Raw genomic sequence first — 15,293 nt, 5'->3', positions numbered from 1 at the left:
TTATGGTGTGGTCGTGTTTTTCCAGGAGGAGGCTTGCACCCCTTGTTGTTTTGCATGGCGCTATCAAAGCGCAGGCCTACACTGATGTTTTAAGCACCTTCTTGCTTCCCACTGTTGAAGAGCAATTCGGTGATGGCGATTGCATCTTTCAACATGGTCAAGCACCTGTTTATAATGCACAGCCTGTGGTAGAGTGGTTATACGACAATAACATCCCTGTAATGGACACCTTTGGGATGTTTTGGAATGCCATATTGAGGCCAGGCCTCACCAACAAACATCGATACCTCTCCTCAGAGCAGTACTCTGTTGTACAAATTCTGTGTCCTCTTTCCTTTTCTTGATGAATTCTTCTGAAGTATCTCTTGTTGCCCTGTCCATAATTTTCTTTCTTGCCTCATTTCTTTCTGCCACTGTCTGTTTAAAATCTTCACCAAACTACCCTGCTCTTTTCACCCTTTCTTCTGTACCTAAAACTACTTCTGCAATTTCTGGTGGAACATCTTGCATCATTCTCCACTTCCCTTCAATGCTATCCACAGCCCCACTTTGATTAACCTCAAATTTCTTCTGCAGTTCTCTTTCATACTTTTTGGATACGTCTTTCTCTTTTAATTTGGAAACATTGTATCTTTGTGGGGCTTTTCTCTTCCCTCTGGATCTAAAGACAGCTATGCTTTATCTGTATTTCAAACTTACCATATAATGATCCAAGTTGAAGTGAGACCCTCTGCAACTATCAATGTCAAGGATGTCACATGCATGTATCCTGTCAATATCCACATGGTCAATTTGATTAAAATTAGTGCTATATGGCGAACACCATGTGGTTTTCCCAATCTTCTTTTTTTGTAGCCACGTACTCTTCACCAACATTGCATTGCCCATGGCAAAGTCTGTAGCCTTCATCCATTTTTATTTGACATCTCACGCGGACTTTCATTTCCTACAGTTCCTCTAAAGGCCTCCTCTTTTCCCACTTTTGCATTGAAGTCACATATCACTATTTTCACATCTTTCCCTGGTACACCTTCTAATTCATGTTCCAGTAAACTATAAAACTCATCTTTCACTTCGTTTTTATCAACTTCTGTAGGTGCATACACACACATTAGAGTGTTGTTGAAGAAGTGGACCTCTACTCTCAAAGTACACACTCTTTCATTTACAGGGTTAAAATTTGTGATTGTTTCTTCATACCCATTGTCTACAAGAAAGCCAGTGCCATCTATTACACCACTGACCCCTTCACTATACCATATTGTACAATCAGCACTTCATATCATACCATCTAATTTCTATCTGATCTCTTGTATTGCTGCTTCTCTTATGCGGTATTTCTTTGTCTCTTGTTTGAGTCTATGTAGAGCTCCTGGTTTGTTCAAAGTTATTAAATTCCAAGTAGAAAAGTATACATCTTTTTCCGTTTACCATGTCCTTTTCCGTGTATGAGTCATTCATCATTATCATCGGTCCAGCTGTTCCTGTCTGAGTTTTGTGGGATGTACCTGCCTCAAATTCTTCAACTAAACCTTTTGCAGCACTTTTATTTTTTATTTATTTTTATTTTTAAACTGAATTGAGGTGCATGCTCAAAACATGGCCCAACCCACTATCCGAAAAACATACAAGCAGACTAAACTATCACTACTGCTTCACAGGCAGCAACAATATCTGGTAGCTATTTAGTGAAAAACGGTTGTTGTCTGAACACAGTGTTTCAATTTACTTTTTAGTTGGTTGGTTGGTTTTGGGGAAGGAGACCAGACAGCGAGGTCATCGGTCTCATCGGATTAGGGAATGATGGGGAAGGAAGTCGGCCGTGCCCTTTGAAATGAACCAACCCAGCACTTGCCTGGAGCGATTTAGGGAAATCACGGAAAACCTAAATCAGGATGGCCGGACGCGGGATTGAACCATCGTCCTCCCGAATGCGAGTCCAGTGTCTAACCACTGCACCACCTCGCTCGGTACTTTTTAGTTTTGGATCTGCATTTTGGTGGCAATGTTACTGTCTGGAATACATATGGTATGAGGTTAACAAGGCTGCCAACGTACTAAGAAGATTCGTGTCTCACAGCAGCCAATAGACACAATTGGACCTCTGCCTTTGACACGGCATCCATCTGCACATAATCTAGCATCAGCTGTTCTCCAGATGTTCCTGCCCTAGGTGCTTGATGCGACTGCCACAGACCAGGACCCTGTTGCTGGGCCACCCTGCAATCATATGATGCACTCCATGCCTGCACCACAGCAGAAAAAAATACAAGAAGACTAATTATAAATACCACTATTCTTCATTGAATTTGGTAAGCTTCTCAGAGAGACTAAAACATTGTCCTCCTCCTCTGAAACAGATTAGTTTAACTTCTAACACATTTCACATTAGATACACTATCATATATCAATTCACCAAAAGAAGAAAGGAAGATTAGGGTTTAGTCGCCTGTTGATAATGAGTTTGTTACAAATGGAGCACTTGTCCAGGCTGGGGAAGGAAATTAATCGTGCCCTGTAAAAGAAAGTAGCCTGGCATTTGCCTTGCGTAATTTACGGGAATCATGGAAGATCTAAATATGAATGGCTGAATAGGGATTTGAACTGCTGTCCTCACAGATATGAACCCAACATCTTAACCATGTGTCACCTTTTTCTAGTGTAAGCTCACACAGTATACTAGGAGATAAATATCAACAATATAGGTACCTATCTGGAATGAACACCTCTAAAATAGTGACTTACTGGAACAGATATCCGTAATAGAGCAACGTCATGGAACAATACAATTAATCAACATAGACTTTTAGTAGAATCAAGATAACAATAATATACAGAATGAACTTACAAATCTCTTCTTTCAGTTTCTACTGTTGTACCCTTCATAGTTCAAGCAGTTTCTTATGAAAAACATGCAACACAACATACTGAATGTTATTTAACTTTCATAATTGATCAAACATATGGTACACATTTTTGTTGAATTTAAACTTCGGTACAATGTATGTTAACACAAACATCTAATTCCCTTTATATGCGTATTTACATTTCCTACTTACCACAACCAGAGGAAACACAGCAGAACAGAATTTCCTTTCCTTGAAAAGCATTCTCTTCAACGTAATGATTTTTGCATGCAAGAAGATATTTTATAAACAGATAAAAGTAAGTTTACAGTGTACGGGTAGTGATAGGAAACATAGTCATTGCATTCCTCAATCAGAAGAAGGATTGATGAGTTTGTGCGCAAACAAAGTTCAGAAACCACTGTAGTTAGAAACAAGCACTAATTTGTAATGCCTACCAAAACCTCACATCATATGGTTCCACTATATATCGGACCCTGTGAATGAATTTTGGGTCAAAGGTGTTCAAGCTATGTCTTGTGATGAGACTGGCACTACCAAATACAAATCAGCAAGTAATATAAGTACCGTAGCATATCCACATGGGGTCCTGGCACTGTGCTGAATGCTCCGAAGGATGTCTTTTCCTACTTCTATCAAATACGGATCACGTGTAGCTCTGTACAAATACATAACTGATTCCACAAGTTCAGGACGCAAAGGGTAACCTTCTCGATTTGTCCCAACCTCCCCCTGAAACATAAGTGAATTTCATTTAATAGTAAAATATCTATATTACAGCATGTTATACACTAAAAAAATTATCAAATGTTTTTAAATGCTGGACATGCTCTGCCCATTTGCCAAATTTTCAAAGACATCCTTAAAAGACTAGATCAAAGGCATGAATTAACAAAATTACTCTCTGAAAAACATGCTAAAGAAAGTCTACAATTTGTGCCAGACATCTGAACATTCTCACAGACTATCCACCAATAATGAATTATACACTGAGTACTTGATTTTTCTGAGCATTTGATTCTGTAGAAATTATTCACTTCATGACTATGGTTTTTGTGGAACACAGTAATAAGAATATGGTAAATATTATTACATTTTGGCACAGACATTCTCGAAATTGCAGATCAACAAATAACACAATCGTTAAAAAAATCATGATAACCATTTTCAGATTGTAATTACTATGCACTCACATGATTATACAGGGTGTTTCTGGAAAATAAGTTGAATGAATCAGTATAGAATAATTGACTGAAGGTAAAAGTACAAAGTTTAGTATTCTTCAATACTGCACCCTGTAGTATTCTTCAATATTACACCCTGGGATGCCAATACACTTTTTCCGGCAATTTTGCCAGTTCTGATAGGCTTCCTGGAACATGTTGGAGGGGACCTCCTTCAGACAGCTCATCATGGTGACTTTCAAGGCATCTACCATCTCAAAAAGATGACCCCTTAAGCTTCTCTTTATCTGAGGAAATAAAAAGAAGTATGCTGGTGCCAGATCAGGACTGTATGGTGACTGGGGCAGTGTTGCTACACCTTGTCTGGCCAGGAATTCACTAACAATCAAAGTGGTACGAGGCAGCATATGGTTGTGATGGAGTTGCCAGTTTCCAATGATGTCCTTCCTGATGTAAAGCACCAAGTTTTGGAGTCTTTCAAAGACTTTCAAGTATTAACTGGCTGTGAATAGTTCGTCCCTGAGACACAAACCCTGAGTGGACAATGCCTTTGGAACAAAAAACAATGATGAACATTGCCTTCACCTGGAATTTCGTCATCCTTGCCCTTTCTGGCTTCAGGGAAGCCTTTGTGTGCCACTAGGCACTTTGTATTTTTGATTTAGGGTCATATTTAAAAACGTATGTTTTATCCCCTGTTATCACATTATCCAAAACATTTACGTAACTTTCTCAACACTCCAAAAGATCACACACATACGTTAAATGACCAGCCTATTGTTCATCTGCTAGCACCTTTGGAACTATCTTCACACAGATCTTCAGAGTGGCCAATTGTTCAGTACGAATTTCATGAACTACAGATTTCAGTATGTTATACTGTTTTGCAACCATTTGCACACTGAAGCATCAGTCTTGAGTCCAAAAATTCCTTCACTTTCCATATACTCTTGGCAACATGAGATGTGGATGGGTATCCAGGCCATTTTTCTATGTCTACATCTGCATCTAAATCAATACTCTGAAATCCTATGGGGGCCTAGTGGAGGGCACCTTTTACCACTACTAGTCATCTCCTTTCCTGTAGCACTTGCAAATAGAATAAAGGAAAAACTATGGTCTACATGCCTCTGTGTGAGCCCTAGTTTCTTGTATATGTTCTTTTCATGGTCCTCATGTACAGTGTAATTTGGAGGCAACAAAACTGTTCTACAGTTAGATTCAAATGACGGTTCTCTAAATTTTCTCAATAGTGGTCCTTGAAAAGAATGTAGCCTTCCCTCCGTGGATTCCCATTTGAATTCCCAAAGCATCCCCGCAACACTTGTGTTATTCAAGCCTACCAGTAATAAATCTAGCAGCCCACATCTGAATTACTTCAATGTCTTCCTTTAACCCTGTTCTTTAGCACTCAAGAACAGGTCATACTAGGATCCCCAATGAAATCCCTTTTACAGATGACCCTAGAATTCTCCCAATAAACTGAAGTTGACCATTTGTGTTTCCTACCACAATCCTCAAATGCTTGTTCCATTTCACAGCACTTTGCAACATTCTGCCCAGATATTTAATCGGTATGACTGCGTTAAGAAGGAAACTACTAATGGTGTATCCAAACATTACGGGTTTGTCTTTCTTACTCATTCACATTAAGTATTTTTCTACACTGAAAGCTAGCTGCCATTCACCACACCAACAAGAAATTTTGTCCAAGTCATCTTGTAATCACTTCCATAAACTCGTACCTCCTTAACAGCATGCAATGGGGCACTGTGTCAAATGCTTTGAAGTCTAGAAATATGAAATCTGTCTGTTGCATTTCACCCACAGTTTGAAGTATATTATGTATCATGTGAGAAAAAGATAAGCTGAGTTTCACATAAGCAATGCTTTCTAAAACCTTGCTACTCCATGGACATTAGCTTCTCAGCCTGAAGAAAATTTTTTATATTTGAACTGAGAATATGATCAAGGACTCTGCAACAAATCAATGTTAGGAATATTTGTCTGTAATTTTGTGGGTACATTCTTTTGCCTTTCTTACACACAGCAATCTTTTGCGCTTTTTTCCAGTCGCTGCAGACTCTTGAGCCGGGTGAGAGAGTCACAATAATTACAAGCTGAGAAAGGGGCCAATGTCACAGAGTATTCTTTGAAAAACCGAACTGGGATTCCATCCAGATCTGGTGACTTACTTGTTTTTAACTCCTTCCATTGTTTCTATATGCCAGAAATGATTGTTACTATGTCATCCATATAGGAGTCTAATGGTCAAATGACGGTATGTTTGTACAAATCTCCTGTGTGAACAATTTTTTTGAATGTGAAATTTAAAGCTTTGGCTTTTGTTTTGGTATTTTCAACCGTCACACTAGACTGGTCAACAAGAGACTGATTGAAAGCCTTCGAGCTCCTTGGTGATTTTACACAGGACCAGAATTTTCTTACTTTCTCTGCCAGGTCTTTTGCTACAGTATGATGGATGGTAATGGTTGTATGCCTTGTGTATAGATCTTTTCACAGACATGAAACTCTATTAACTTTTGCTTGTCATCATTTGCGCATTCTATTCTGAGTCAAGGGTACAACAGCCTCTGCTTCCTCAGCATTTTACAAATCTCATTATTAAACCTTGGTGGGTCTGTCTAAGTGAAATGCTAATAACTGCTCTTTCTAGCAGAAACATTCTCCTAGCATTCTCAATTGATTTGTCAACTTTCGCAAGCACAGTTGCTACAGTGACATCATGATTGCTATTCCTCGTTTCTATACTGATGTTGTCAATACGCTCTGCCCCAATTGTAGCTACAAGGTCTATGATATTTCCGCTGCATGTGGAAATAACCACTACGAGCACTTTAGAAGTACTCAGCTACCCGAGTAGCTGCTTCCTATGTGTAGTACACCCCTGTCCTAACAAGGGGAGTCCTACAAATCCCTAACCGATAAGGCAGGTCTAGAAATCTGCAGCCGAGACCATCACAGACTCAACAAATCGTCTGGTTGAGATTCCCCAACTGGGGAGCAATGCTGCAAATTTTGAGCTCTCCTTGCACTCCACATGAGGCCAGCAGCATTGACCACTTTTCCACCTGTATGAACTGAGGATGGCCTCAGAATCAATGACACAGGTGTTGTTGGTGCAGACATGAGCCACAACCTGCAGACAACTGCACCCTGCGCACTTGAGAGCCACAGGCAAGGCTGCCTCCATGTCTCGAATGAGGCCTCCCAAAAGACACACTGAATGCACATTGGCTTTCTTTCCAGCCATGACTGCTATCTGACTAAGGGGCTTGACAACACACCTAACATTGGAGCTCCTGATAACTAGTAAACCCTTTCTCCTTAAGCCCGCTCAGGCCCTGATGAACAAGTAGCCGCCTGTCCACTCATAGGATGAACGCGTGAGGCCAGACAGACAGACTCCACATTCACTATCCACCCTGAGTGACGTAAATGCAATATCTCCTGCCAATCACTCAGCTGTGAGGACAGATCCACCACATTGGGTATGCTAGGAGGTGTCCGAGTAGCAGAGCCTGAGGCAAAACAAGTGACACCTGAGGTGTCCCATGTGACACGCCCATTTCTCTGCCCACCATTACAGTCTGAGGCAGCAGACTGAAGGTGACTGACAGTAGCCAAATGCGCATTCAGCTGTTCACAAACTGTGGCCAGTTCTTTCTATGTCCGTCCACAGCATGCACGCATCCTACCTATCCTAACAAGACAAAATGCAAATTTAAACTATAAAAGCAGACAAAATGCTAGATATGCAACTTGCTACCCTCCTGATAAATCACCAATGGACACTGATGCCTCAATGAACTATGTACTGGCTGTTCAGAAGAAATTAAAACTGTACTACAAACTGCTCGAATTTACACTTACAAAATGTGAGTTTACATGTCCTAAATGGAAACATGCTTGAAATTTAAGACATACACTATGAGGAAAAGACAGGAAAAGATAATCATTGAAATTGATGACCAGTAGATGTGTATATACCGAGAGCTTGAGCCCAACTGTTGTTCGTCACTGGCATCCTCTCTACCCTCCTGTAACATATTGTGCCATCAGTAAATCATGTTTTGGGGCATCACACCATCCCCAAATGCTTGTTTAAGCATTGTGACAGTCTTGGAGCCTGATTTACCTAACTTAACACAAATTTTAATGGCATGTTGCTGTTCCGAGAACTGCGGCATTTTGATCTCCCAATGTGTCACTTGAACACAGGTACACACTACAATGAATCCACAGAGGGCAACGGCCAGCAGGCAACTGGAAAGGAATGTGTTGCCTTCCCAATAGCCCCCACCAGTCACAACACCGTAATCTTCCGGGTTGGTAGGAAACAATCATTCAACTTAATTTCTGGACACACCCAGTACATTATTAGAATTTACATAGAAGGATATACAAATACCTGGGGGATATTGTAAAATTCTGGTGTAAATCCATACTGCTTCCACACCTGGTGATAATTATGTAAGGACTTCATTCCTTTACTGACTTCACCTGGAAAGTACAATAATAGTATAATACCTGAAAGACAACATACACTGAACTTCATATTGTAAGAACAAGCTTACTTCTTTATGCAACTATCCAGATTGGTTCAGTGACTGGTTTATTATCTTTTTATACGCTAACTGAAGCAAGTTATAGACTGAATTTTTTTAATGTTTTTGAGAAGGCTTTTTTATGCAGAAAGTGAAAGTGTACTCAATTCAGTATGACACCTTAAAGGGCTCTGTTGTTACTACCAGCATATGGAAAAAACGAGGATATGGTAATAGAAGAGACTGACCATGTCAAACATACCAAATTCAGTTAGGAAGAGCAGATTATAAAACTAATGAATTTCCAAAAAAAATGATTATTTGGAATTCATATGTTGTTTGACACAGGAGACCTAAAGCAAGCTGGCTTATTCCCATACCACAATGTCACATGATATCACATTTGAGGGACCTCCATATGCCAAGCTAAAGTTTTTCAAATATAAAAATGTATGTTATGAATTCAAGAATGTCCTGCAGCAACCTGTTATAAGAATTGGTATACTAACTACTATGGTTGTTTCTTAATGACATTTGTTGTATTATTCCCTGCCATGGTCAGGGTGGAGACAAGTGATGTATGAAAATGTTAAACTTCAAAGATATTTCATGTAAAAACTTTTAACAGTCCAAATCAGAAAATTTTAACAATCACTGATCACTAGTTTTGGCTGAGCAATCAATTTTCTTCACATCTGAAATGTTACAGAAATTGGACATAAAGAGTAAAATAGTGCAAAGCACAGTCTAGACTACAAGATTGAGTGAAACATATCACTATCAACACAGCACTTGCTTTTGTGCTACAGTGATCACAGGACAGGAAAAGTTTTGCAACTGATGAAACATTATGTAAAGTAATACCAAATACACTTAAATGAACCAGGTAGTAAGAAACTCAACATAATGCATTATTACACCAGTGTAAGTTTATGAAGACAGCAATGAGACACTGCACCCATTTCGACACTAATGAGATCCTGTAAGCGTTCCATTAACTGTTTTATATTTGCCTTCACTTACTTCTCGTTACATTTGCCAGTGAGTTTTACATTATTTCCCCCTTCAAGCACAATTTTCTCAAATATTTCAGATCTGAAACTGGCTGACTGCTTAGCCAAACTCTGATCAATGATTGTTAAAATATTGTGATCTGGACTATTAAAGGATTTTACATAAAAAAATTAACATTTAAAATTTGTTGTAAATAACATCATTTTTTCCAAAATACAATTTACTTCACAAATTCAATTCTATAAACAATAAAGTTATGTATAGAGGCTTAAAAGCATTTAATTGGATTAAGAAGAAAAGAAAACAGGTCCAATACCAATGAACATATGTTGTCAGTACACTCACAGTAGCCAACAAAACTTAAGTTACTAATGGAAAACAATTACGTAAACTTGAGGAGGAGGAGGAGGAGGAGGAGGAGGAGAGGGGGGGGGGGGGGGGGGGGGAATGTATGCCAGACCAAGATTCAAACCCAGAATATCCTACTAACTAGGCAGTTGTGTTAACCACTGCACCACCTGAACACATTGTCTACTGCAACTGCGTGGACTATCTCGGCATGCCTCTCAGCCAACCCACATTCCCACCAAGAGCCACCTATCTGCAGTCCCTATCCATGTCTTTCACGCTCACTGATTAGCTTGGATGTAATTGTGCATCCACGCTGAATGTGGATAAATTGCCCATCGAGGCAAATTAATTATATGAGTGGGTGATGTATGTTCTTTCAAGCATGTCTGAAAGAACACACATCATGCAGTCATATAATGAAGAACAGTTTTAGAACAACCTGAAGGGCTTATTGGTGACTAATTCCTCCTAATCTGCCACAGAGTTATTTAATAATATTACATGATGTAAATTCTACGTAATATTCAGTTTTTGCACATCTCAAAAAACAGCAAAAAGTTGAATTTGAAATTTTGTTTTCTTTGATAATGCCTGGCAAAAAAAGCTTGGGAACTGTTTTATATGCAACAGTATACGTTGTACTTCATCACTGTGTTATTCTGAAAACGATTTTCTAGTTTTTACCCTCTTCTTCTTCATGTTGTCCACATCTTTGCAAGCACTTCACTATCAATATGTTAAGACCTGTATGTTAAATAAACACAAAGTCTAAGCATATTAATTCTTATGTAAAATACGTTTTAATACATAAGAATTAATATGCTTAGAGTTTGTGTTTATTTAACATACAGGTCTTAACATATTGATGTAAAATACGTTTTTATCCTCCCCCCATGAACCATGGACCTTGCCGTTGGTGGGGAGGCTTGTGTGCCTCAACAATACAGATAGCCGTACCGCAGGTGCAACCACAACGGAGGGGTATCTGTTGACAGGCCAGACAAATGTGTGGTTCCTGAAGAGGAGCAGCAGCCTTTTCAGTAGTTGCAGGGGCAACAGTCTCAATGATTGACTGATCTGGCCTTGTAACATTAACCAAAACGGCCTTGCTGTGCTGGTACTGCGAGTGGCTGAAAGCAAGGGGAAACTACAGCCGTAATCTTTCCTGAGGGCATGCAGATTTACTGTATGATTAAATGATGATGGCGTCCTCTTGGGTAAAATATTCCGGAGGTAAAATAGTCCCCCACTCGGATCTCTGGGCAGGGACTACTCAAGAGGATGTCGTTATCAGGAGAAAGAAAACTGGCATTCTACGAATCGGAGTGTGGAATATCAGATCCATTGATCGGGCAGGTAGGTTAGAAAATTTAAAAAGGGAAATTGATAGGTTAAAGTTAGATATAGTGGGAATTAGTGAAGTTCGGTGGCAGGAAGAACAAGACTTCTGGTCAGGTGACTACAGGGTTATCAACTCAAAATCAAATAGTGGTAATGCAGGAGTAGGTTTAATAATGAATAGGAAAATAGGAATGAGGGTAAGCTACTACAAACAGCATAGTGAATGCATTATTGTGGCCAAGATAGATACAAAGCCCACACCTACTACAGTAGTACAAGTTTATATGCCAACTAGCTCTGCAGATGATGAAGAAATTGAAGAAATGTATGATCAAATAAAAGAAATTATTCAGATAGTGAAGGGTGATGAAAATTTAATAGTCACGGCTGACTGGAATTCGGTAGTAGGAAAAGGGAGAGAAGGAAACATAGTAGGAGAATATGGACTGAGGCAAAGAAATGAAAGAGGAAGCTGCCTGGTGGAATTTTGCACAGAGCACAACTTAATCATAGCTAACACTTGGTTCAAGAATCATAAAAGAAGGCTGTATACATGGAAGAAGCCTGGAGATACTGACAGGTTTCAGATAGATTATATAATGGTAAGACAGAGATTTAGGAACCAGGTTTTAAATTGTAAGACATTTCCAGGGGCAGATGTGGATTCTGACCACAATCTACTGGTTATGACCTGTAGATTAAAAGTAAAAAAAACTGCAAAAAGGTGGAAATTTAAGGAGATGGGACCTGGATAAACAAAAAGAACCAGAGGTTGTACAGAGTTTCAGGGAGGGCATAAGGGAGCAATTGACAGGAATGGGGGAAAGAAATACGGTGGGAGATAAATGGGTAGCTTTGAGGGATTAAGTAGTGAAGGCAGCAGAGGATCAAGTAGGTAAAAAAAACGAAGGCTGCTAGAAATCCTTGGGTAACAGAAGAAATATTGAATTTAATTGATGAAAGGAGTAAATATAAAATATGTAGTAAATGAATCAGGCAAAAAGGAATACAGACGTCTCAAAAATGAGATCGACAGGAAGTGCAAAATGGCTTAGCAGGGATGGCTAGAGGACAAATGTAAGGATGTAGAGGCTTATCTCACTAGGGGTAAGGTAGATACTGCCTACAGGAAAATTAAAGAGACCTTTGGAGATAAGAGAACCACTTGTATGAACATCAAGAGCTCCGATGGAAACCCAGTTCTAAGCAAAGAAGGGAAAGCAGAAAGATGGAAGGAGTATATAGAGGGTCTATACAAGGGCAATGTACTTGAGGACAATATTATGGAAATGGAAGAGGATGTAGATGAAGATGAAATGGGAGATATGATCCTGCGTGAAGAGTTTGACAGAGCACTGAAAGACCTGAGTCGAAACAAGGCCCTCGGAGTAGACAACATTCCATTGGAACTACTGACGGCCTTGGGAGAGCCAGTCCTGACAAAACTCTACCATCTGGTGAGAAAGATGTATGAGACAGGCGAAATACCCTCAGACTTCAAGAAGAATATAATAATTCCAATCCCAAAGAAAGCAGGTGTTGACAGCTGTGCAAATTACCGAACTATCAGTTTAATAAGTCACAACTGCAAAATACTAACGTGAATTCTTTACAGACGAATGGAAAAACTAGTAGAAGCCAACCTCGGGGAAGATCAGTTTGGATTCCGTAGAAATGTTGAAACACGTGAGGCAATACTGTCCCTACGACTTACCTTAGAAGCTAGATTAAGGAGGGGCAAACGTACCTTTGTAGCATTTGTAGACTTAGAGAAAGTTTTTGACAATGTTGATTGGAATACTCTCTTTCAAATTCTGAAGGTAGCAGGGGTAAAACACAGGGAGCGAAAGGCTATTTACAATGTGTATAGAAACCAGATGGCAGTTATAGGAGTCGAGGGACTTGAAACAGAAGCAGTGGTTGGGAAGGGAGTGAGAGAGGGTTGTAGAGTAAGTATTAAAATCCACGGAGAAGAAATAAAAATGTTGCGGTTCGCCGATCACATCGTAATTCTGTCAGAGACAGCAAAGGACTTGGAAGAGCAGTTGAATGGAATGGACAGTGTCTTGAGAGGAGTATATAAGATGAACATCAACAAAAGCAAAACGAGGATAATGGAATGTAGTCAAATTAAGTCTGGTGATGCTCAGGGAATTAGATTAAGAAATGAGACACTTCAAGTAGTAAATGAGTTTTGCTATTTGGGGAGCAAACTAACTGATGATGGTCGAAGTAGAGAGGATATAAAATGTAGATTGGCAATGGCAAGGAAAGCGTTTCTGAAGAAGAGAAATTTGTTAACATCGAGTATAGATTTAAGTGTCAGGAAGTCATTTCTGAAAGTATTTGTATGGAGTGTAGTCATGTATTGAAGTGAAACATGGACGATAAATAGTTTGGACAAGGAGAGAATAGAAGCTTTCAAAATGTGGTGCTACAGAAGAATGCTGAATATTAGATGGGTAGATCACATAACTAATGAGGAAGTATTGAATAGGATTGGGGAGAAGAGAAGTTTGTGGCACAACTGGACCAGAAGAAGGGATCGGTTGGTAGGACATGTTCTGAGGCATCAAGGGATCACCAATTTAGTATTGGAGGGCAGCGTGGAGGGTAAAAATCGTAGAGGGAGACCAAGAGGTGACTACACTAAGCAGATTCAGAAGGATGTAGGTTGCAGTAGGTACCTGGAGATGAAGAAGCTTGCATTAGATAGAGTAGCATGGAGAGCTGGATCAAACCAGTCTCAGGACTGAAGACCACAACAACAACAACAACAACGTTTTAATACTGTATTTTTCTGACAATTTTTACTTACATGAGGATCTGCATATTATGTATCTATGGAACAAACAACACACATAATTTAAAATACATTACCAATATTTTTATTGAGGGACTATTCATTTTTTTACAAACATCTCATTCAATTAACAAATGGAAGGAGTAAATGTGGCTACTCATTGAATATCTGAGGCACTGAATCATCTAGTTAGTTACTTGTTCAACGTGTCAGATTCATGATACAAGTTATAATGTGGAACATTTCAGAGGAACAAATTGTAGGGCTGAGACTTTTCTCTGCCTACAACAAGGTATGTAGAAGCAATGCCTGTAGCCCTGTCCAGCCAGCTGACAAAGAGTGTGTGTCTAAATAAAATTTAATTTACATTTTTGATTGAAGACTCAGATTGTTGACCACGGAGTAATTATTAATAATAATTTGCAAGATGAGAAAACTCTGTAGAGGTTTCTGAACCATTACTTTGAATTTCAAGCCACAGTTACCTCGAGGTGCAAGGATGCCAGAGCTAGCCACCTACAGACATGGCAACCATGACAGAATTAGATTATCAGGTTTGTGTAATAGCAGGTTTCGCAAAGCAGCTCTGTTTGCAAGTGTGTTCCCACTGGTTTTCTGTTAGTCACTCCTGGCTGAAGACTAGAAGTGACTAAGATCATTCCTTTCTCCCTTCACACAGTACTGTAGACTATTACTGTGATTTCATAACCCAGTTTAATGAGAGAGAGATTTTTAGCTATTGTTACTAGTAACCAGAAGGCAGCCATGAAAATCAACTGAGAAGCCAGGCAAGCAGCCACCTGACAGAGAGGGAGAATTAGCACACAGCTGGGCCGACAAACCTTCGCCTCCCACTGTTTTCGAGGAAGCAACTCCTTTGTCATGACTGGTTCTATTACCTGCATGGGAGAGGTGCAGCCTGCCTTCCCTGACTCTCAACAGCCACAGGTGCATCCAGGGCTGACCACATGGCTGTGACCAGCAAACTGAACGACTACAATGTGCTGGCCCATGATGCCACCAACTTTGTGCCACCACCCACAATGCTGCCACCTCTGACATCACAGCCTATGGCTCACTGCATGTTATCAATGGCGAATGTGGTGCGAGACCCTTTACTCGACTAAATGCAGATGTAATCAAAAACAAAAATAGTACCATTCTG

The 15,293-nt window shown here is 39.7% G+C and overlaps 1 protein-coding gene across 3 annotated transcripts in view; it reads right to left on the bottom strand.

The window, feature by feature from the left end:
• Window positions 1-15,293, bottom strand: part of LOC126354152 (ER degradation-enhancing alpha-mannosidase-like protein 2) — a 94,648-nt gene that overhangs the window by 29,568 nt on the left and 49,787 nt on the right. For all 3 annotated transcript variants that reach the window (XM_050003564.1, XM_050003566.1, XM_050003565.1), the window contains exons 6-7: window positions 8,484-8,575; window positions 3,435-3,599 (exon numbers count right to left, since the gene is read on the bottom strand). In XM_050003564.1, the coding sequence (XP_049859521.1) occupies window positions 3,435-3,599; window positions 8,484-8,575 (257 nt within the window). The remainder of the gene's footprint in view (window positions 1-3,434; window positions 3,600-8,483; window positions 8,576-15,293) is intronic.

Source organism: Schistocerca gregaria, chromosome 3 (assembly GCF_023897955.1).
Source record: "Schistocerca gregaria isolate iqSchGreg1 chromosome 3, iqSchGreg1.2, whole genome shotgun sequence".
Taxonomy (NCBI): Eukaryota; Metazoa; Arthropoda; class Insecta; order Orthoptera; family Acrididae; genus Schistocerca; species Schistocerca gregaria.
The sequence above is the reverse complement of the archived record's forward strand: the minus strand, read 5'-3'. Positions and strand labels throughout refer to the sequence as shown.